This window comes from Hemitrygon akajei, unplaced genomic scaffold, assembly GCF_048418815.1.
Source record: "Hemitrygon akajei unplaced genomic scaffold, sHemAka1.3 Scf000113, whole genome shotgun sequence".
NCBI classification, from domain to species: Eukaryota; Metazoa; Chordata; class Chondrichthyes; order Myliobatiformes; family Dasyatidae; genus Hemitrygon; species Hemitrygon akajei.
Window position 1 is genome coordinate 2808 of NW_027331999.1, and position 25069 is coordinate 27876.

The following is a 25069-nucleotide window of genomic DNA, read 5'->3' on the forward strand; positions in this document are numbered from 1 at the left end:
CAACATCCTGAAAAACCACGGCCGTGAGATTGAGAACCCCCGTGATGTGTTACTCAGGGTTGGTCAGATGGCCTTCAGAGGAGTGTCCGAGAAGAAGATTGTGTTTACAGATGGAGATTTGATCAACTACAATCTGCAGCCTTCCCAGTTCCTGTCCGGGTTCCTGATGGAGCTTTTGGAGAGAGAGGATTCTGCCCGGTGTGTGGTGTACACATTCCCACACCTCACCATCCAAGAGTTTGTAGCTGCAGTCGCACAATTCCTGAATCCACATCCCGAGGATCTCCTGATATTCCTCAATGAGGCCCACAACACGACAGATGGACGATTTGAGGTATTTCTTCGTTTTGTTGCTGGTCTCTCCTCCCCAATGACAGCTCGGGGCCTGGTGAAGTTTCTGGGTCCATTCCCTCTTCAAATAACCTGCCGGGTGATTGACTGGGTGAAGGAGAAGGTTAAACACCAGAGTTCCATCACAGAGAGTGAAGCTGGTAAAAGGAGCCTCCTGAACACATTGCACTACCTGTTTGAGTCTCAGAATCTTGGACTGGCTCAGGCCGCACTGGAATCAATGGAGTCACTTTCATTCCGTGGAATGACACTGACCCCGATTGACTGCGCAGTCCTGTCTCATGTCATCGGACTCCGTGATACAATAAAACACCTCGACCTGGAGTACTGCCTCATTCAGAGTGAAGGAATCCAGCGGCTCGGACCCGGGCTGCACAAGTGCCAGGATTTGAGGTAACTTGACTTATCTCTCACTCTGATCTGTGAAACTGTTCCATTGTGTTGTTTCAATGTCAAGGGATTTGGTTAAAACTATAGTAAATGAGGTTCTGAAGAATTGTGTCAAATGCCCTGGCCACTAATTCCCCAAATACAGGAGGTTTCTGTGATTCCTTGTGAAGGGCTGTTGGAGACTTTGTCAGTTCAGAGAACACCGGCCTTTGGTTTAATGATAATAAATCACAGGAATGGTCGTGTTTTTCTCAGCCTGTGACACGTCCATTGACAATGTTCCTTCTCACTGTTACTGACACCCAGACCGACATTGACTGCAGCAGGTGGGTCAGAGATTCACACCCCCTTCCCGGTGAGGGACAAGAGAACGTCAGCAGACTGTCCCAGTGAGAAGGAAAGAAATACCATTGTGAGATTGTCCTGCCTGCCCTTCCCCGTGTGTGACTATCACCATCAGTCCACCTGTGTGACTGTGCTCACTACCAGATACCCAGACCCCATGGGCAAATCTTCACTCCCGACTGTGGGCCCCAGTTCAGACCCACCTCTTCTGTGCAATCTTTTTCTGCATCCTCTCGTCTTGTAGGATTAACTTTTACCATCCTCCTGTGGGATCTCTCTTCCCATCGAGTTTTCCTCAGGTGCGGTCTCTCCCACCATTCCCATCGACAGTCTCCCAATCATAAATTTTCCTCACTGCGGGACTTTCTTCCATCATTTATCCCTGCCCCTTCTGATGCTTTCAGGCCAATAACACTTTTCTAACGGTCAGAAATGAGACCGAATATGTGTATTTTACAGGGTCACACCGACAGATTAAATTACTGATATTCGGTGAATACCCTGGAGCTGGGCAGAGAGGGACGTTGACAGTGATGGGAACACCGATCAGTGATTTACTGAAGGGTATAGTGTTTCCTGAAATACCTGATTGAGAGTAATTCCCTCAGACCCTCATCAATTCATCAATTTGTTCAAGTCTGTTTGTGTTTAGACTTGCGGGAAATGAATTGGGAGATTCAGGAGTGAAACTGGTTTCTGCGGCTCTGAGGAACCCGGAGTGTAAAATACAGAAACTGGGGTAAGTACCAGACTGTGGGAGAATGTGTTTACAGTCACTAGGTGTCTGACACTGAACATTAATGTGATCAGTAATTGAGATATTGATAAACTCTGGGAATTTGTACCACCTCCTCTCTCTGTGTCCTTCACCTTCTCTCATCTCCAGGTTGGACAATGTCGATCTCACAGTTTCTGGTGCCGAGAATCTTGCCTCTGCTCTCGGATCAAACCGATCACTGATGGATCTGAGCATGGATCGTAATAAACTTGGAGATTCAGGAATGAAACTGGTGTCTGTGGCTCTGAGGAACCCGAAGTGTAAAATACTGAAACTGGGGTTAGTACCAGACTGTGGAAGATTGTGTTTACAGTCACTGGGTGTCTGACACTGAACATCAATGTGATCAGTAATTGTGTTACTGATAAACACTGGGGATTTGTACCGTCTCCTGTCTCTCTGCGTCCTTTACTCTCACTCTCTCTCATCTCCAGGCTGAGGGATGTGGGTCTCACAGATTCTGGTGTCGAGGATCTCGTCTCTGCTCTCAGAACAAACCTATCACTGACGGAGCTGGATCTGAGTGAAAATAAACTGGGAGATTCAGGAGTGAAACTGGTTTCTGCGGCTCTGAGAAACCCGGAGTGTAAAATACAGAAACTGCTGTAAGTACCAGACTGTGGGAGATTGTGTTTACAGTCACTGGGTGCCTAACACTGAATACTAATGTGATCAGTACTTGCGTTACTGATAAACACTGGGGATTTGTACCATCTCCTGCCTCTCTGTGCCCTTCACCCTCACTCTCTCTCATCTCCAGGCTGTACAATGTCGGTCTCAGGGATTCTGGCGCCGAGGATCTCGCCTTCGCTCTCATTACAAACTCATCACTGACGGAGCTGGACCTGGGATTAAACTCGCTGACAGACCGATCTGTCCCCGCTCTCCGCCGCCTCATACTGACCCTCCCGAGTCTGAAGTGGATCGGGTGAGTGTTTGTGTTAATGTTCAATGTGATAAAGTATCAGCGGATCCGCGGGGTTTCTGGTGATATTTGTCTGTGAGTATTGTTGAAACATTAACCCTGGTCCCCTGTTACTGACACTGTTGTGTAATCTGTTTATTTCATCTTTATTCCTCCATCTGTTTCAGGCTGCACTGGAATCGGTTCAGTCCAACAGGAGAGAGGGAACTGAGATCTCTGCAGGAACCCAGACCAGGACTGAGAGTGGAGTTGTGAACATCTGAATGTGTGAACATCCCTACTCGCTGGATGAGGACATGTTGGCCGATTTCCTGCAATACACGTTTAATTTCTAAATGTTCTAACAGATCCTGGCTTCAGCCGAGGCTCTGTGATCTCAGAGGCGGTGCCGCAGTGACATGTTTCCGCGTCCTGTCCAGTTCACACATTCCTTGATTTACATTTGTCATGATGAAATCAATAAACCGCTGTAACTTCCTGCATTGGTGTCGGACCTGAGTCTCACTAGAGGAGAAACAGTGACCTGGGGTTACTGCTGCTCCCCACACTCGGTGAACTGCAATAATGGTTCTGAGCTCCTCACACTGGTACAGCTGTGTCTCAGAGACTGGGTGCCCACAGACAGTTAACATCTACTGTAATGTCAGACGTGATTTCAGTGAGGTCCCACGTACGAATGGGATGCGGGATGGAATACCGGCATTCAGCACAGGGTGAAGCTCCAACTGCATCGTCCCATCACACACTCCCGGGGTCAGACACAGAGTGAATCTCCCTCCACACTGTCCCATCACACACTCCCGGGGTCAGACACAGAGTGAATCTCCCTCCACACCGTCCCATCACACACTCCCGGGGTCAGACACAGAGTGAATCTCCCTCCACACTGTCCCATCACACACTCCCGGGGTCAGACACAGAGTGAATCTCGCACCACACCGTTCCATCACACAATCCCGGGGTCAGACACGGGGAGAAAACACGTATCTGCAGTGTGAGATATACAAAAAGAGTTCTCGAGTTGACACAGATTACAAAGGAGACTCTTATTGTGTTCACCTTGGAACTGTAGCACAGGGAACCACACACACACACACACACACACACACACACACGGAACCACACATACACACACACACACACACACGGAACCACACACACACACACACACACACACACACACACACACACACACACGGAACCACACACAAACACACACACACACACACAGGGAACCACACACACACACACACACACAGGGAACCACACATACACAATGAAGTGGTACAGCGGCGCCTCAGTTCCAGGCTGAGATTGTCTAGTCCCCACGATCTCTTCACTCCCCATCCCCATCCAGGCCGACCACCGCTTCCTCGCACCCGAGATACGCCCACTCTCCTGACCCCAACCTTCCTGAGCACTCTCCTGGCTTTGCAGACAAAATCGACAAAAGAGATTGGAAGCTCATATATGGTATACTATCAGACCTGCGTCCTCAACGGTCGGAAACAGCAGAGGGTCAGACACAGAGTGTATGCCCCTCCACAGGGCCCCATCACACTCTCCACGGATCAGATACGGAGTGAAGATCCCTCTGCAATGTCGCATCACAGACTCTCTGGGTCAGACGCAGAGTGAAGCTCCCTCCGCATCGTACCATCACACAATCTCTGTGTCAGACAGAGAGTGTGGTTTACTCCACATCGTCCCATCAGAACCCTCCAGGGTCAGACACTGAGTGAAGCTCCTATTTTATCATCCCATTACATACACCTAGGGGTCAGAAACACAGTAAATCTCCCTCTCCACCATCCCATCACACTCTCCCGGGTTCTGAGACAGTGAAGTTCCCTCCGCACCATCCCATTGCACACTACGGGTGTCAGACACAGAGTGAACCTACCTACACCTCGTCCCATTACACACTCACAGGGTCAGACATTGAGAGAATCTCTGTCCACACCATGAAGTCACCCACTACCGGGGTCAGACACTGAGAGAATTCCCTCCACACTGTATAATAACACAATCGCAGGTCAGACATTGAGAAAAATCTCCCTCCAGACTGTCCCATCGCAGAATTCCTGTGTCAGACACAGAGTGAGGCTCCCTCCACATCATCCCAACACACACTCCCAGGGTCAGACACAGCGTGGAGCTGTTCTGAATGAGCTGGGAGCAATCGAGGAAAATCTGCTGTATTAGGTTCGTGAGATACTTTGGAGTTGGTTCGAATTGTCTCTTGGACATGTGTGTGAGCGGCTGTTTTAGTGTGGAAGCTTCGTTTGGGGTTTTTCTGCCAGTTTGGACTGGGTTCGTTGACGGCTGCTAAATGCCTGGCTCCCAGCTGCAGCTGCTGGCAATTCGCCAGGAGACCGGTTTGCTCCAAACACCGGAGACAAACGCCATTGTTCTCCCATTAACATCGGGACAACGTCCCTCCTCTTTTATCGTCGTGATTCTCGTTCGGTGTAGGAGCCGGAGCATCTGTTGAGAAGTCTCGACCTCTCACGGCCTGGAAGTTCTGCAGGACCGACGGAGACTTTCCTGGCGTTGGAATTCCGAGCCAGCAAGGTACTCTCGAGTACAAACTTTTCCGGCCAGTTACTGAACTCGTTCCAGGACTTATAACCGGCACATCCGTATATCTCTAGATTTGGACATAGTATCAGCATGCCGGGCCGTTCTCCACGGAGTTGCAGGCCTTCGGGGAGTTATGCAAAGGCGGCTGCATCTCCAGCCTCGGACAACGCCCTGTTTTGGTCGGTGAAAGGAGAATGCGGGTGCAATGTATTTTGAATCTTAGAACCACTCTGCAAAAAAATATGTGGCGGCTATGGAGGACTTGTTTGGGAAAGGTGGTATTTTGGCCACAGAGAATGAGTTCGGGAAGGCAGTGTTTTATCTAGAGAATGATGAGTTAATACACCGGGATCTTAGTTGGGGGGATCACGGTGGAAAACATCCTTTTAAAGATGGAGCTGGTTACATTTCCACGCAGCGAATTGTCTTCGGACACGTTGAGCCTTTCATCCCCAACGAGGTCCTGCTTCCTGCACTAGACAGCTTGGGACAAGTAAGGTCAGAGATAACTGACATCAGACACAAATTTAAGAGACACACCCTCCGTAACGTAATCTCTTTCCGGCATCAGGTGTTCATGCAGCTGGAAATGGAGGACGACGTTGAGGGCCGATTTACTGTCCGGCCCGAGGGGGTAAATTATCAGGTGTATTGAACTCTGGGCGCCCACGGTACCATGCATGCAGGAAGGTGGGGCACTTTCGGAGGGACTGTCCTATCACCTGAAACCCTAGGGTGTCCACTTCGGGCACCAGTGCCCCAGCTACCTCTGCCCCGATCCCATTCCTGTGCCTGCACCTGAGCACCTGCTTCCTGCTCCTATTCAAGTCCCTGCTCCTGCCCCGTGGTTCAGGTGGGAGATCTTGAGGCTACGTACAAGGAGGTTCAGGCGAGGGACGGGGAGGAGCTTGTGCTGAGAAAGAAAGCAAAGAAGAAATCCAAACACATGAAGAAGTCGGCCCCCGAGACCGCAGAGCTCCCGCCTATTTGCCCTGAAGTGGAGCGGGAGGCTCGGGGAAGTGCGCAGCTGGAAGCGGAAAGTACCGCCCCATTGGTGAATCCTGCACCTGTGTGCGCCTTCCGCTTGAAGAAGAGAAGGGTATCTTCACCCAAGAGGGTAGGGAATGTAGATGCGGGGGATTCTCAGGGAAGGGTGGGAATCCGGGTAGAGGTTGGGTCTAACCCTGAATCTCCAGATGTAGCCACCAGTCCTGTGGTAGGTGGTGTGATTGTGCAGAAAGTTAGTGCTGGGCCTGTTTGCACAACTAAAACAGACCAGGAGCCCTCCACCCAGGACTTAGCAGTAAGTGCCTCCCTGGAGGCAAGTGTATTAAACAGTATGAACGGAGAGGAGACCAAGCTCTCTCACTGTCAGCATCAGGCTGCCGGTGAATCCCTTGGACCAGAGCAGCTGGGGTCCCCCTCATACTTGTCTCCTGGGGAGGGTGATATAACCTGCATGCCGACCCCATCAACTAATGGCCTGCAGGGAGTCTCTGGGGATTTTCCCTCCATCGTCGTAACTGTGGATAAGACTGATGCGACGGTGGAGCGGGAAGGTATGAGGGAGGTGCCCGCTGCGCAGTGTGGGTCACAAGTGCAGCCGTCTATTAGAACACATGAGGAGGAAGATGGGGGAACTATCTGCAGTGAGGGGTTGGTGGGAGATTCTATTGATAGCGAGACAATGAACATCCTCACCCCTCCTGAGAAATCCCCATTGATATATGTGGAGGAAATTAGAGAGTTCATTCTCACCTCTGAGGGTGCAAAGCATCGGCCTAAACTAACCTCGCTTCGCTGTCCTAACATGCCGAGGCTGGTGAAGTCCCTGTGAGTCATCCTCAGACGGAAGGGGAAGGGGAAGAGGAATGCTGTGTCGGGGAATGACAGACGACAGCCGAAATCCTCCCTGGATGACCTGGTGAGGGACATCAGAGTGGAAAGCAGCCTCGCTCCTTCGGGAGATGGTGGGTCACAGGGTAGCGATGGTAGCAGTCGGACCCGGAAAGCGTAGAATATTCTTGGTTTTCTTCGGGACAGTGCGGCTGAGGGCACCACCGCTCTCAGTGGGAAGAGTACTGGTGCTGAGGCCTAGTCTACTCCCGACATGACGTTCACTGTAGCTAGTCTAAATTTTAATGTTAGCTGGGGTTCTCTCCGAAGATAAAACAATCTCGCAGTGTTCAGGGATGGGAAATATGTTGTGAATTTCCTGTAGGGAAAACATACCACCCCGGGAGACGAGTCTGCTTGGCTCCTGGAGTGACAGAGAGGGGTCTACATGAGCCTCCGCAGCTTTTCCACAATCGAGACAGCCATGAAGCCCTCCACCCAGGACTTAGTAGTAAGCGATTCCCTGGGGGCAAGTGTATTAAACAGTAAGAGCAGAGAGGAGACCAAGCTCTCTCACTCTCATAATCGGGCTGCCGGTGGATCCCTAGGACCTGAGCTGCTGAGATCCACCTCATACCTGCCTCCTGAGGAGGGTGATAAACTCTGCATGCCGACTCCATCAAATAACGACTAGCAGGGAGACCCTGGTGAAGATCCCTCCATTGTCGTAACTGTGGATAAGACTGATGCGACGGTGGAGTGGGAAGGTATAAGTGAGGTACCCGCTGCACAGTGTGGGTTTTAAGTGCAGCCGTCTATTCGAACACACGGGAATGAAGATGGGGGAATCTATTTGTAGTGAGGCGGTGGAGTGAGACAATGGACATCCTCACCCCTCCAGAGAAATCCCCATTGATACCTGTGGAGGAAATGAGAGAGTTCATTCTCACCTCTGAGGGTGCAAAGCATCGGCCTAAACTAGCCTCGCTTCGCTGGCCTAGCGTGCCGAGGCTGGTGAAGTCCCTGCGGGTCATCCTCAGACGGAAGGGGAAGGGGAAGAGGAATGCTGTGTCGGGGAATGACAGGCGGCAGCTGAAATCCTTCCTGGATGACCTGGTGAGGGACATCAGGGTGGAAAGCAGCCTTGCTCCTTCGGGAGACGGTGGGTCACAGGGTGACGCTGGCACCGCTCGGGCTGGAAAGCAAACAGCATTCTTGCTTTTTTTTCCGGGATAGTGTGGTTGAGGGCGCCTCCGCTCTCACTGGGAAGGGTACTGGTGCTGAGGCCTAGTGTACTCCCGACATGAAGCTCACTGTAGCTAGTCTAAATTTTAATGGTAGCAATGGTTCTCTCCGCAGAGCAAACAATCTCGCAGTCTTCAGGGATGGGAGATATGCAGTGAATTTCCTGTAGGGAACCCATAACACCCCGGGGGTCGAGTCCGCTTGGCTCCTGGAGTGGCAAGGAGGGGTCTACATGAGCCTCCTCAGCTCCAACTCTAGCGGGGTGGCGATCCTGTTGGTCTCGACCTTCCAGCCGGAAATGGTAAAAGCTCAGGATGTCAAGCCCAGCCGCCTGCTCCATCTGGCTGTGCGCCTGGATGGTGAACCTCTGCATTTCATCAACGTGTATGCCCTGAGGGGCGAGGTGATGCCGACGCGCCTATTCCCTATTCCGTCAGCTGTCCACTCTACTGAGCTCCCTGGATCCTGGGGGTGGGGACTTCAAATGTACCTTCGAGGTGGGGAACCTCTGCAGTCTCCAGCGCGACACAGCATCGGCAAAGAAGCTGAAGGAGTTAGTCGGCCTCATTGACTTGGTGGACGCCTGGCGGGATCTACATCCTGACTCTGGAGCCTGCTCGAGAAGGTCTAGAGGGGGAGATTCCCGAATAGACCGCCTCTGTGTCTCTCAAGCGTACAGCTCCCCCGCGACGGCAACCTGCATGCGGCAAATGTCGTCCTGGAACTATGACCTTGTGTGGATGGAATTTGCCCCCCGGCACTCTGAGGTGGGGCCGGCTGGTGGAGTAGTGGCATCAGCTCCAGACTCCGGAGCGAAGGGGCCCGATTTCGAATCCAGACGGATCCTTTGCACGCTTAACTCGACCTCGTAAAAATAAAACTGCAGAATGCTATAGAAACGAAAAGATCAGTGCATAAAGCTTGTCATGACGGCGCCCGATGACTCCACTAGGAGTTAATGGTATTCTTCTTCTCCGGTTCCGGCACTGGCGCTGTAAGAACCAGCTGCTGAAGGACAGCCGGCTCCGGGTCTCGTTCCGAGCGTTCTAGGTCGCCTGGAGGGAAAGACGGGTAACTGTTTTTATGTCGGGAGTACACTAGTAGGTCGACAAAGAGGCGGGGCTCTGAGATAGAGCGGTTTGAGCGAGCTTTGCTGGACCTAGTGTATCGGAGAGGGTCGTGACAGACACGTGACAGCACAGCCCACTACCCAGTCGGAAGCCACGTCACCTGCCAATCAAGGTTTAACCCCTCCTCGCCCATTAATACACTGTTACGAACCCGCAGGTTTCGTTCACTGTGGACTGTCACTTTAACAGAGCGCTTCAGTGAGGCAGGACTATGATGTTGTTCACTGACCGACTCGCAGCTTGTGGAGTGGGGGGGGGGGGGGGGGAGAGAGAGAGAGAGAGAGAGAGAGAGAGAGAGAGAGAGAGAGAGAGAGAGAGAGAGAGAGAGAGAGAAGCGAACCTGGAAAAGGCAGCAGTTCCAGCTTGTCGAAGCTGGGAATTTGGAACTCTGCTACACCCACAAGGGTGGGGTGATCATCGATCCGGTGCGCATCGGATGTGTGGCTGTCACTCCGTATAATCCAAAGGAGTGGATTTGGGAATGTCCTTTGGTACCACTGGAAGTTACCCCTTGACTGGGTGTGTGATGTGGTAACCCGTTGAAGACGGCATCCCTGTGACAGACCACTCTGGTGGTCATTCGGGTGTGGATTTGGAACGGCTCGACGGAGGATCTTTATTAATTACCAACGTGGAACCCGTGGATTTCGGCGTAATTGCCTTCTCTCTACGTTTTACCCTGGATTGCAAATATCCCTCTCCCATCATTTACTCCGTGGATGAACTGAACTTCTATGCTTTCCCATCTCAAGACTCTGAGCCTTGTTCCGCCGAGCTCAATAGTTTGGAAGTTATATTTACACACACCTACACATAACACTGTTAACTTCTGTTCATCTTGGTTAAGTTGCTATATTATCAGTAGATACTAATAAAGATAGTGGTTTTAACATCCGGGCGCTCCAGTGACCACTGCCGATGGTGCCGCTAAGCTGGGGGCTCCCTGGACTTTGAACGGGACCCGCTGGGTTTGCGGCCACCGCGCCTACCCGTGGCTTCTCGCGAGCTGGTCCGGCTGTTGCTTTATGTGCCATATGTGCTGCCCTTCATCCACCCCCTGAACGATCTGGGGGCGCACCAGACACACAGCGGCCACCGGGACAAGAGGGCCATCACGGAGGCGGAGAGGTTCTGGATGATAGCCTCTCCCAGATACGGCACGGCCCGATTGCCCCGTGAGGTGATCCAGATGACCAGTGTGCTCGAGACGCTGGCCAACGAGGTTGCAGTGGCACTGCAACAGACCGAAGATGCCCTCACCCGAACGGCGGCAGAGCTAGCGGCCGTCAGGATGGTCACCCTGCAAAATCGACAGGCCCCGGATTACCAACTGGCGGCTGATGGTGGTACCTGTGCAATCATTGGTAAGGAGTGCTGCACGTTTACCCCTGACGTGCGGATCAACATCACCCACTGGGCTGCTCACATTCGGGACTCGGTGTCAAAAATTCAAACATCGAGGGACCAGCTCCTCCGGCACGACACCTCATGGGGAAACTGGTGGCCGTTTGGGTCCCTGGGCAACTGTCACCCACTGGTCGATTGCACTCATTCTCGGTATCATCGCTGTGTGTATATTATGCTGTGCTTGCCAAACTATCCAGAGCACGTCTGCCTTTTTTTCAGGCCTGTACAGTCACATACAGCGTTAACCTTAGAAATAGTTGAGTGTAAGACTTCCATTAAGATATATCACTTTCCTTCTCACTGTGTTACATGTAATGCTTGGCGAGTGGCGTGGATCCGAGGTATGGATGGGGTCGTGACTGTCACGTGACACCACTGCTCACTTCCTGGTCGGAAGGCACGACACCTGTCAATCAAGGTTTGACCCCTCCTCGCCGATCAATGCACACCCCAACATTGGCCCCTTTAATTAGCCTTCTACTTGGCCTCGAGCAATTGGCCTTTGTAATCGGCTTAACTCTGCTGGTACCGAACCATTAGCCCCCCCTGTGAATTACCGGGGTGGGACCCTCCAGCCCTGCTGCACTATGAAGGGTGCCACGTGTGCTGGACCCTTTCCCTTTGCCATCTCCGAGGGACCACCCTGCTTCACTCCAGGCTGAGAACCGTGGAACGGCGCTGGAGAACTTGTTGGTGAGCTGTGCATTGAATAGGGTTGGGAGCGTCGATTAGTGTCCCGAATAGCACAGAGCCGAGCCTGCACTCGGTCAAGGTGTGGCGCATATCGCATTGGTTGTGTGGGTGTGTGCGTGTGTACTTTCTTCACAGGCGATTTTCCCACATTCGATAGTAATTGTCCGTGTGTGTTTTATTGCCGATTCGACTTTCCCCCGACTGCTGTAAATTGTGTGCGTGTTGCTTCTGTTGCCATTTTCCCACGTTTGCCTTCTGTAAATAAAATACGTTTCTACCAAGACTGTGTGTCCAAAGTCCTTGCCTTTGAGACCTACCGAATCTGTTTCCCCACTTACAACAATTGCTCAGCCAATTTACATTTTCTACGTTCATGTGATATGGGTGTTTAATCAGTTTATAATACCAGTGTAATACCAAATTTCCAAGCACCTTAAAACTATGCCCCCTCGTATTAACCATTTCAACCCTGGGAAAAAACCTCTGGTTACCCACACGATCAATGCCCCTCATCATTTTATACACCTAAAAAAGGCTCCAAACATAAACAATGGCTGGAGCTTCTGGGAGCTTTTATTACTGAAAGGTGTATTACTGAACTTTCCTACTTTACCATCTCAAGACTCTGAGCTTTGTTCCATCAGGCTCGATAGTCTGGGAGTTATATTTACACATATATACACATAACACTGTTAACTTTCCTTTATTTCGTTAAGTTACCATATTATAAGTCGATACTACTAAAGATAATGGTTTTAACATCAAAACCAGACTCCAGTGTGAACTCTATTGCTGCTGGTTCGTTTCTAAAACGTTTCAGTTCGTAACACAGTTTTATAAAACTAGTTAGCCCACATCTGGTGTGTTTCATACAGTTCTGGTCGCCCCCATTCTCGGAAGGATGTCGGGGCTTTGGACAGAGCGCAGAAGAGGTAACCCAGGACCCTGCATGGATTAGAGGGCATGAGCTATAACGAGAGGCTGGACAAACTTGTGTTGTTTTCTCCAGAGCGGCGCAGGCTGGGGCGAGACTGGATGGACGTTTATAAGATTACAAGAGGAAGAGATAGAGTGGACAGACGATATATTTTTCCTGGGGGTTGAAATGTCTAATACATTTAAGGTGAGAGGAGATGTGAGCGGCATTTTCTTCTTTCCACAGAGTAGTCAGTAAATGGACATCTGTCTGGAGGTGAGAGACCAAAGCGGCCATGTGATCCCGTTTCCTGTTCACGTTTTCCGCAGATCTGCAGCATCTGCGAGTCACTGCTCTACGTGTACGTGTAGCTTCATCTTTCCCCGTTCAGACAAGGCAGTGAGATCCGGATCTGTGATATCCTCTCGTTGTGGTGGACAATATGTTTTTTTCTCGGCAATATTATCAGCATGTTTCATTCCATTGTTTTCACCTGCTGAAGTGCTGCGGATGTTTCTGGGTGTCTGACCCACTTATGTGAGAATTTAGCTTTTTATAATTATCTGAGCTTCTCAGAAATGTGTACAGTTCAGTTAAGCTTCACTCCACTAGTTCCAAAGCAACAACCCAGTCAGTCAAACAGTCGGCACAATTAAAATAGTTTATTACATCTTTATTTTTTCATTTTGTACTATTTATATAATTTAACAATGTGATATTTATATTCTTATATTAAATCACAATTGTTAAAATCTATGGTTAAAAATTAGGTTCTACTGCTGAACGAATTTCATGACATATGCCGGTGCTATTAAACCTGATTCTGATATTGATATGTGAGACGCACCTGATCCCAGTTACCGCAGATCGTAATGAGAGATTAAAGCCTTTTCTATTTATTTGCGTTCCTCAGAAAGACAACAGTTCAGTTTCCTTCTGTGGTTCCAGAGAAGAAGCTCAGTCTGACTAATATTTACACACAATCAAAATGGGGAATTTATTATCATCATGTACTGAACTACAGTGAAAATCTTCCCTGACGTGCCATCCACACAGACAGATACATTACAACAGTACATTGAGCTGATATACGACAGAACAATAACTGTAACAAAGCATTATGGCTGCAGAGAAAGTGCAGTGCAGATAGACATATGGTGCAGGTTCACGTCGAGTTACATTGTGAGGCCGAGAGCATTTTATCATTCATTTGGCTTATAACCACAGACAGGAAGCCTCCCTTGAGCTTGTCATTACTAATAACTGCAGGTCTTCTTTTTTTCTCAATTTCTCGTGGAACTAGACAGGGATGTCCATTAAACCCTTTATTATTTAATCTTGTATTGGAACCTTTAGCTATAACACTACGTGAAGCTAAATATATTCTTGGTATCTCTGTGAATGGAACCATACATAAGATTTCTCTTTATGCAGATGATGATTTGGTTTTTATTTCAAATTTTGAGGAATCAATTCCTAAACTTTTGGAAACACTTAAAGATTTCGCTAAATTTTCTGGATATAAATTTAACTTGAATAAAAGTGAATTGTTTCCATTAAATGTCCCTGTTAGTATATATAATGATATTCCTTTTAGAACTGTTAATACATTTAGATATTTAGGTATTATAATTACTAAAAAAATATAAAGATCTCTATAAAGGGAATATAGTTCCTTTAATGGACTCCATGAAACAACAATTTTCTAGATGGAATCCACTTACTTTTTCTTTAATAGGTGGTATTCATGCTGGTAAAATTATTTTAATTAGCTTTTTATATATTTTCCAAAATATACCTATCTTTTTAACTGAAAGAAAATTCGATCAAATTGACTCACTTATTTCTTCCTTTATTTGGAACAATAAGAGTCCAAGAATTAATAAGTATAATTTACAAAAATCTGAAAAAGATGGTGGACTTGCACTTCCTACTTTAAGACTGTATTATTGGGCTGAGAACATTAGACAATTCTGTTTTTGGTTATATTGTGTTAATAAGAACCAAAATCCATTATGGGTTGATTTGGAATTAAAAGCAGTTAAACAATTTCATTTAACTTCAATATTAGGCGCTCCATTACTTTTACAGCTCTCTAAAATTCCAAATTTAAATCTTTACCCGGTTCTTAAACAATCCCTACGGATTTGGGTTCAGTTTCGTTTTTTAAAAATGTTTAAACAATTTAAGATGACTAGTTTTTTACATCGAAACTTCTCATTTATACCTTCAACAACTGACCCCATTTTTCTCCTATGGAAAAATAAAGGGATCCATTCTTTTACAGATTTATTTTGTGACGGTCCATTATGATCTTTGAAGAGTTAATTAACAAATTTTCTCTCGCTCATACACATTTTTTTGCAATATGTTCAGTTCAGACATTTTTTACAATATTTACCTAAGATTCCATGTTTACAAGAATCTGATTTGTTGGATACCATTTTGAAATTGAATCCCTTTGTGAAAGGTTCCATTGGCAGAATTAATAATTTATTTTTGTTACAAAACAAAACCTATCACTAAAAATTAAACAAGATTGGGAGAGAGAACTTAATATGACCTTTGTTAATGAATATTGGATTCGAGTTTTGCAAAATGTAAATTCTTCTTCTGTATGTGCCAACCATTGCTTAATTCAATTTAAAACTGTTCACCGTTATTATTTAACAAAGGAGAGACTATCTAAAATATTTCCTAGTATAGACAAATGCTGTGATAGATGTAAAACTGAAATAGCTACTTTGTCACATATGTTCTGTTCATGTTTTTCATTAAAATCGTTTTGGAAATCTTTATTTTCTGTAATTTCTAAAGCTCTGAAAATTAATTTACAACCTAATAGATTGACTGTTCTATATGGAATAGCTCCGCATCATATTTAGGGTATTTCATCTTCAGATCAACATGTAATTGCATTTGTTACACTAATGACAAGAAGGACTATTTTATTAAAATGGAAAAATATTTCTTCCCCTACATTAATTGAATCGTTTTCTCATGGAATGTTATGTCTTAGTTTGGAAAAAATAGAAGTAGAACTTTTGATCCTCGATTCGATTTTGAGAGAAGATGGGGTTCTTTTGCTAAATATTATCATTTAATTTGAATTATGCTATATGGTTTCCGTCCAATTTTATTTTTTTATAAATATGAAATGGCGGTTGGTGATTCTTTTTTAAAAAAATTAGATGATGGTCAAACGTATTGCTCCGGAGGGTTCATTCCAAATGGATTTTCCCCCTTTTTTTGTGGTTACTGGGTTCTTTTCCGAGTTAGATGGTGTATTTTTTTCCCTTTTTTCTACATATATATTTTTCCATTTTTATATTTTACGATCAGTTTTTTTCAGCTTTATTAATTGTATACATATTAATCTATTGACGTTTTGTATCATTTTATAGCTGTAGAAGATTATGTATCAATAAAAAAGATTCTAAAAATGAAAAATGAAACTGGCAAAACAATCACTAGACATATGGTGCAGTCACGTCGAGATACATTGTGAAGTCGAGTCCATTTTATCATTCAATTGGCTTGTAACTGTAGACAGGAAACCGTCCTTGAGTCTGGTGTTACGCGCTTTAAGGCTTTTGTATCTCTTTCCCGATGGGGGAGCGGGTTTGCAGCAAGAATGTCCAGGTTGTGAGGTTCTTGGAGTACTTGGCCTGCTTTTCCGAGGCAGGGGAAGTGTAGGAGGAGTCCATGGAGTGGAGGCTTGTTTCCCTGATGTCCTCTGCTCTCCAAAGTTCTCTGCAGTTCCTTGCTGTCATGGGCAGAGCAGTAGCCATACGAAGGCGTGAAGTATCGACAAGGAGCTCAGAGACCTCGGCCTTCACCCTGCCTTGTGTAGCTGGATCCTGGACTTCCTGTCAGATCGCCGGCAGGTGGTAAGAGTGGGCTCCCTCACCTCTGTCTCTCTGACCCTCAGCACACATACCCCACGGGGTGTCTCCTTGCCCCCTCCTTTACTCTCTGTATTCCCATGACGTGTCGCCACCCACAGCTCCAATCTGCTAATTAAAATTGCTGACTACACTACACTGACTGGCCTGATCTCAAATAATAACGAGGCAGCCGACAGAGAAGAAGTCATCACCCCGACACAGTGGTGTCAAGAAAACAACCTCTCCCTCATTGTGACAAAAACAAAGGAGCTGGTTGTGGATTACAGGAGGAATGCAGACAGGAACCAAATTCAACATTTCCAACTCTGTTATTGACACAAAATGCACATTTTAATATTGATCATGACACAATGTATTTTATATATCGTTATTAACATAAAACATATTTATAGATTGTTACTGACAGAGAATCGTATAATTTCTGTTCCGTGTGTTATCTGAATGTACTTGCCTGTGATGCTGCCACAAGTCAGTGTTTCTCTGTACCTGTACCTTCCCGTACTTGTGCACTTGGCAATAAATTCAACAGGACCTGAGAAATCTCAGTGAGATTTGATTAGTGATGATCATCTTGGCAGCTCGGTAGGTCGAATGTATGAGACAGTACACTGTTAAATGCAAAACCCTGAACAGTGTCGATGATCAGAAGGATCTTAGACTCCAAGTTCATCGCTCCCTGAAAGAGACTGCACAGATTGATCGGGTGGTTAAGAAGGCAAATGGCGTGGTTGTCTTTATTAGTTGAAGCATTGAGTTCAAAAGTCGGGAAGTTGTGTTGCGGCTGTTCCGAGCCTGTGGTCGTACGGTGACTGTTTCTTTAAGAGCGCCGGCGTGAGGAGGCGGGGCTATGACGTCAGTCACAGGCTGACAGCGCTGACTGTGGACTGAACCATAAGAGAGAGAGAGCGATCTGCAGAAAGGCAGTCAGCCAGTCTAAAGAGAGAGAGAGACCGGAAAAGTTGATCGCTTCAGTCAGTCGCAGCTGAGGCTTGGAACTCTCCTATGCCCACAAGAGTGGGTTGATCATCGGTACACGGAACCACAACGAATGTGTGTGGCTGTCACTTCGTATAATCCATAGGAGTGGATTTTGGAATATCTTGTGTTAACCCTTACCTGGGTATGTTGTGTGTAACCCCGGGAAGACGGTATTCCTGTGACAGGTCACTTTCGCTGAGAACTCGTCTGTGGACAGATTCAACGGATAAGAACTTCGTCGACGGTTATTTTGAAGTAACGGCCTTTTCTCTACGTTCCACCCTGGATCACAAATATCTCCCGACGATCATTTATTCCGTGGATTACTGAACATTCGTACTTTACCATCTCAAGACTCTGAACTTTGTTCAGCTTTGACATATCTGTTATATGGTGCAGGGTCAAATCGAGTTACATTGTGAGGTCGAGTCCATTTTATCATTCATTTGGCTTATAACCACAGACAGGAACCCATCCTTCAGCCTGGTGTTACGCGCTTCAAGGCTTTTGTATCTCTCCGCCAATGTGGGAGCGGATTTGCAGCAAGAATGTCCAGGTTATGAGGTTCTTTGAGTACATGGCCTGCTTTTCCGAGGGAGGGGAAGTGAAGGAAGAGCCCATGGAGTGGAGGCTTGTTTCTCTGATGTTCTCTGCTCTCCAAAGTTCTCTGCAGTTCCTTCCAGTCATGGGCAGAGCAGTAGCCATACAAAGGCATGAAGTATCGACAAGAAGCTCAGAGACCTCGGCCTTCATTCTGTCTTGTGTAGCTGGATCCTAGACTTCCTGTCAGATCGCCGGCAGGTGGTAAGAGTGGGCTCCGTCTCCTCTGTCTCTCTGATCCTCAGGACACAAAACCCACAGGGTTGTCTCTTTGGCCCACTCCTTTACTTTCTGTGCACCCATGACTTGTGTTGCCACCCACAGCTCCAATCTGCTAATTAAATTTGCTGACAACACTGCATTGATTGGCCTAATCTCAAATAATAACTTTCAATCGATCAAATGCCTCCTGACAAGGCTCGGTCCAAACAAACTTTTCACCCTTCTTCAGGAGATTGGTCAGAGGAAGAGCGATAGCAGCAAAGTTCTTACACAACTTCCGGTAACATCCATCCATTCCCAGAAACCTTCTAAGAGCCTTCTTAGCAGTCAGAATAGGAACTTGAGAAATTGCCTGGACTTTTGCCCGAAAAGGAGCCAACTTGCTTTGACCAACAACATAGCCAAGACAGGTCACAGTGGCATGGCCAAATTCACTCTTAGCTAACTGTAAGGTTGTCCTGAGAAAGCCTGTCAAACGGCTTCTCTATTGCAGAGATATGCTTTTCCCAAGTGTCACTCCCTGTGACTCAGTCATCAATACAGGCATCTGTGTTCTGACCCTCGAATTACAGAATCAATCATTCTCTGGAAGGTTCCTGGACCATTTTAACTTCCTAAAGACAAAACATTGTATTCATACAACCCAGATGGTGTCACAAATGCAGAAATTTTTCTACCTCTGTCCGTCAATGGAACACACCAATACCATTTCAACAGATCAATCTTCGTAAGAAATTTAGCTTTTCCAACCTTATTGATGCAATCATCCACCCTAGGGATAGGATAGGATTCTGTTATTGTTACTGCATTTACCTTCCCATAATCAGTGCAAAATCTAACACTACCATCAGGTTTGGGCACAATAATGCAGGGTGAGCTCCAATCTGATGCTGAAGGACTAATAATACCATTTTCAGCATATATTCAATTCCTTGCTCAGCCAATTTACACTTTTCTACGTTCATGCAATATGGGTATTGTTTAATTGGTTTGGCTTGACCAATATCTACATCATGTACTGCGACCGTGGTTTGCTTGGGAACATCGGGAAATAAATCTTTAAACTTCAGAATTACTTCCTTCAGCTGTTGTTGTTGCTTTGGCTGCAGATGAGCCAACTTGTTATCAATGTTTTCTGGAACAACCGAGTTCATTAGCCTAACTGGGACCATGTTTGGCTTGTGAAAAGTCTCAGACGAGTCAATTGTTTCATTCTCAGGGTTGTCAGATTCATATGTTTTGACAACAACACTCACAGACGGTGCCTGCTTGTCAAAATAAGGCTTTATTATATTTATGTGTACCACCTGTGTTAGTTTACGTTGGTTGGGTGTTTTAATAACATTATTCAGATCATTAGTTTGAGAGACTATTTGATACGGTCTACTGAACTTCGCCTGAAATGGATTCATCAATATTGTAGATAAGGCAAGCACCTTATCTCCCACCTGGTATTTTCTTTCTGAAGCCCACTTATCAAACCAACACTTCATTTTGTTTTGAGAAATCTTTAAGTTCTGTCTCACTAGACTACAGACTTGGTGTAGTTTATTCTTGAACTTCTAAACAAAGTCTAATAGGTTAACTTGTACATCCCCATCAATCCACTGTTCCTTTAACAAGGTCAAAGGTCCCCTCACTCTTTGACCAAATACAAGTTCAAATGGACTAAAGACCAGTGATTCCTGTACCGACTCTCTTACTACAAACAAAAGCAAATGTATTCCTTCATCCCAGTCTTCTCAATTTTCAACACAGTATGTCTGAGTCATTGTTTTGTGGGCAGAATGATATCTTCCTAAAGCCCCTTGTGATTCTGGATGGTACACAGACGATGTAATTTGTTTCCCTCCCAGTTCATAAACTACCTGCTGGAATAATCCAGATGTAAAATTACTTCAGTGATCAGACTGGATTTCTTTAGGCAAACTAGATAAAGAACTTGGTAAAAGCCTTCGCCACAGTTTTAGCTTTAACATTTCTGAGAGGTATGGCCTCTAGGAATCTGGATGCAGTACACATAATAGTTAGCAGATACTGATGGCCAGTTTTAGTCTTTGGCAATGGGCCAGTACAATCCACTATAAATTTTAAAAAGGGTTCACTGAATGCAGGTATAGGCCGGAGTGGGGCCACTGGCGTGACCTGATTCGGTTTACCCACAACTTGACAAGTGTGACAGGTTCTGCAAAAGGTCACAACATCTTTCCTCAAATTAGGCCAGTAGAATTATTTCATAATCCTGTTTACAGTTTTATTCACTCCAAAATGTCGACCTAATGGCATACTGCAGGCCAAAGTTAAAATTACAGCCATATAACTTTAGGAACTACAACTTGGTGAACAATTTCCCATTCCCCACTCACTGGTATAGCAGGTGGCCTCCACTTCCTCATTATCACTCCATCCTTGAGATAATACCCTACTGGCACTTTCTTAATCTCATCATCTGAGAGAGCTGTTTCTTTTAAAGCTTGAATCTCAGGGTCTCGGTTCTGTCCTGCTATAAACTCCTTCCTACACAGGGATAAGTCTTTCTCATCAGACTTACGACCTGAATCCTGTTGAAACAATGAAGGCAGAAATTCCCTGACAAGTCATCATAACCTGAATCCCGATTTTGGCTATCATGGGTATCAGAATCATGCTGCACAGAACTGTCTGAGTCGGCATACTTTTTAGCCATACTTCGAGTTACTGCACAGGAAGGATAAATGTTAAAATCCATCTGTGGGTCGTCAGTGGTTGTCTTAGTTGTCAACAGCACTGCAGGAACAACTTTAGGTCATTCCCTAACAGCAAACTAACATCTTCCAATGGTAAACTGGAGTATAATCCGATTTTAACAGGTCCCAAAACCAACCCTGACAGTAAAGTTACCTTGTACAACAGCACAGAAACCATGCCACCCCCAATGCCTTTAATAAGATTTACCTCACCAGTGTTAGTCTCATCACCAAACTTTAGAACGCTGTCTAATATAAGTGACTGAGAATCCCCAGTAACTCGAAGAATTTTCACTGGTACCGGGGTTGACCCTTCCTTTACTAATACAAACCCATTTGACATAAAATGATCAAAAGCCTTCTTAATTCGGTCAGAATTCTCAGTCCATAACTGAGCCTCAACAGAATGTTCAGAACCCTGTGGGTTTATAGGTGCTTCAACAAACTGAACACAGGCATTCGGGACTGCCTCCTTTTCCTTTTTCTTATTCAGGACAGAACAATTAGCCATCATATGAACAGCTTTCTTACAATAGTAACAAGTATGACCAGAAAATTTCTCCTTCAACTGCTTCCCTTCATCCTTACTCTTGTCACTAGTCCCAGATGTAATTTCTGGTTTACCCTGGTGATCCCTGGCACTCTTTTGGAAGCTCTTATTCTGGGTAAACTTAACCTTGCGAGTTAAAGCAAACTCATCTGCTAATCTAGCAGACTCCTGCAAAGTGGCAGCATCCTTTTCATCTGAATACGTCTTTATATCATCAGGAGCACAGCTTTTGAAATCTTCAATTAAAACTAACTCTTTCAAGCTATTAAAATCATCATATATTTATCATCATCATATATGTGCACCAGCGATCAAAACACACAGACTTCTCATAAGCAAATTACATACGTCTGGTTCACAGATTTCCTCAAATTTCTAAACTTTTGCCTGTATGATTCTGGGACCAACTCGTAAGCTTTGAGCACAGCCTGTTTCACTATGACATAATCAGCTGCTTAATCAACTGACAAAACAGAATAGGCTTGCTAAGCCACCCCCCCCCCCCCTTAATTACACTTTGTAAGAGAACCAACCCTCTTTTGGCCACTTTAAATTCTAAGCAACCTTCTCAAAATGCTGGAAGTATTTATCAACCTCTATCTCATCAAATGGAGGTACGAATTTAATTTCCTGACTGGCCTCAAACTTATCACCAGAGTCTAACGCTAGACCCCTTTGCTGCAACCACTTTATCTTTTCCAGCTCAAATAGCCTCTGTTTTTCTGCTTCCTCCCTCTGTTTTTCTGCCTCTATAGCCTCAAACTGCCTCTGCCTTTCCGCAGCCTCCATCTTTAATTTTTGTCACTTGAACTGGAGCTCAAGCTCACTAGGTTTACTTTCAGGAAACACCTCCAACTCCTCCACTTTAAACACACCCTCAGGTATATAATGTTCAGCTGTTATCCTCTGCATCTGTGCCCTCCTCATTGTCAATTTCAACATAGCAAGTTTTAACCTTCTAGCAAGACTCAACAACTCAATCCGTCTGGCATCCTCTAATGCCTCAGAGGTTGCCGCTTCCAAACAATAATCAGCATCTGCTGCTGATTTTCCACACACAAATCAATCAAAAGCGACTTCCCCAATGAAATCGATAATTAATGACTACGCCCCCATAGCTGTTCATATCCCGGATGCAGGCCCCAATTTTGTTATGAATCATAAAACTTCAGAAACGAATCAGCACCAATAGACTACACCTGGAACAACACACACAAAATGCTGGTGGAACACAGCAGGCCAGGCAGCATCTATAAGGAGAAGCACTGTCGACGTTTCAGGCCGAAACCCTTTGTCAGGACTGCCTGAGACTGCCTGACGAAGGGTCTCGGCCTGAAACATTGACAGTGCTTCTCCTTATAGATGCTGCCTGGCCTGCTGTGTTCCACCAGCATTTTGTGTGTGTTTGAATTTCCAGCATCTGCAGATTTCCTCATGGAGACTACACCTGGAGTCTGTTTTTGATGTTAAAACTATCTTTATTAGAATCTACTTATAGTATAGTAACTTAAGCAAGATAAACAAAAGTTAACAGTGTTATGTGTATATATGTGTGTAAATATAAATCCAAAACTATTGAGCTTGGGGGAAACAAGGTTTGGAGTCTTGAGATGGTAAATTATGAAAGTTCAGTTCAACCACAGAACAGGTGATGAGAGAGATATTTGTAATCCAGGGTAAATGTCAAGGGAAGGCAATTATGTCGAATTCCACAGGTTCCATGGTGGTAAAACAAGAGAACAGTCACTGTAGATTTTATCTGTCATCCTTCCAAATCCACATACGAATTATCACCCAAAGTGACTTGTCACAAGGGGTATCGTCTTCAATTGAATTACCACACCACACCCAGGCAAGGGTTAACACATCGGTGGTCTTCATAGGATACCCCAAATCAGATCCACTCCGATCGATTAAACGAGGTGACAACCACACATTCGATATACGCTGAATCGATAATTAACCCACACTTGTGGGCATAGGAAAATTCCAAACAGTGACCCTTGGCACCTATTTCCCTTGTTTTGATCCTTCCATTTTTTCTCATTCATCTCCGTCTGACTCTGAGTGTCTGTGTCCTCAGTTAAAACTAAACAAGCTGGGAGTGATGAAAAAAAGCTGCAAGTCAGACTGATTCACCTTCTTAATCTCTCTCTCTCTCTTAAAATGACAGTCCACAGCAAACAAAACCTAGGGATTCATAACAACTGACTGGTGTGCCAGTAGTTCGGATGACTGAGTGAATCCTTTCCCGCATTTTCAGCAGGTAAATGGCTCCTCTCCAGTGTGAACTCGCTGATGTCTCAGTAGTGTGGAAGAGCGAGTGAATCTTTTCCCACATTCTGAGCAGATGAATGGCCTCTCTCCAGTGTGAACTCGCTGATGACTCAGTAGTTGGGATGACTGAGTAAATCTCTTCCCACATACTGAACAGGTGAACGGCTTCTCCCCAGTGTGAACTCGCTGATGACTCTGTAGATGGGATGACTCAGTGAATCCCTTTCCACAGACTGAGCAGGTGAATGGCTTCTCCCCAGTGTGAACTCGCTGATGACTCTGTAGGTGGGATGACTGAGTGAATCCCTTCCCACATTCTGAGCAGATGAACGGCTTCTCCCCAGTGTGAACTCGCTGATGTCTCTGTAGGTGGGATAACCGAGTGAATCCTTTCCCACAGTCTGAGCAGATGAATGGCCTCTCCCCAGTGTGAACTTGCTGATGACTCTGTAGTTGGGATGACTGAGTAAATCTCTTCCCACATTCTGAACAGGTGAACGGCTTCTCCCCAGTGTGAACTCGCTGATGACTCTGTAGATGGGATGACTCAGTGAATCCTTTCCCACAGACTGAGCAGGTGAATGGCTTCTCCCCAGTGTGAACTCGCTGATGACTCTGTAGGTGGGATGACTGAGTGAATCCCTTCCCACATTCTGAGCAGATGAACGGCTTCTTCCCAGTGTGAACTCGCTGATGTCTCTGTAGGTGGGATAACCGAGTGAATCCTTTCCCACAGTCTGAGCAGATGAATGGCCTCTCCCCAGTGTGAACTCGCAGATGACACTGTACTTGGGATAACTGAGTAAATCCCTTCCCACATTCTGAACAGGTGAACGGCTTCTCCCCAGTGTGAACTCGCTGATGACTCTGTAGGGTGGATGAATCAGTAAATCCTTTCCCACAGACTGAGCAGGTGAAAGGCTTCTCCCCAGTGTGAACTCGCTGATGAGTCTGTAGGTGGGATGACTGAGTGAATCCCTTCCCACATTCTGAGCAGGTGAACGGCTTCTCCCCAGTGTGAACTCGCTTATGTGTCAGTAGGCTGGATAACTGACTGAATTCTTTCCCACATTCTGAACAGGTGAACGGCTTCTCCCCAGTGTGAACTCGCTGATGACTCTGTAGGGTGGATGAATTAGTAAATCCTTTCCCACATTCTGAGCAGGTGAACGGCTTTTCCCCAGTGTGAACTCGCTGATGTCTCAGTAG

General features: G+C 46.2%; 1 protein-coding gene across 1 annotated transcript; it reads left to right on the top strand.

Moving 5' to 3' along the window:
- Nucleotides 1–563: 563 nt before the first annotated feature.
- Nucleotides 564–3269, top strand: LOC140723445 (ribonuclease inhibitor-like). The gene is made up of 5 exons (XM_073038021.1): nt 564–1825; nt 1973–2143; nt 2299–2469; nt 2625–2792; nt 2957–3269. Exons 2-5 carry the CDS (start codon nt 2046–2048, stop codon nt 3042–3044), a joined length of 525 nt encoding a protein of 174 aa, XP_072894122.1. The 5' UTR covers nt 564–1825; nt 1973–2045; the 3' UTR covers nt 3045–3269.
- The last annotated feature ends 21800 nt before the right edge of the window (nt 3270–25069 follow it).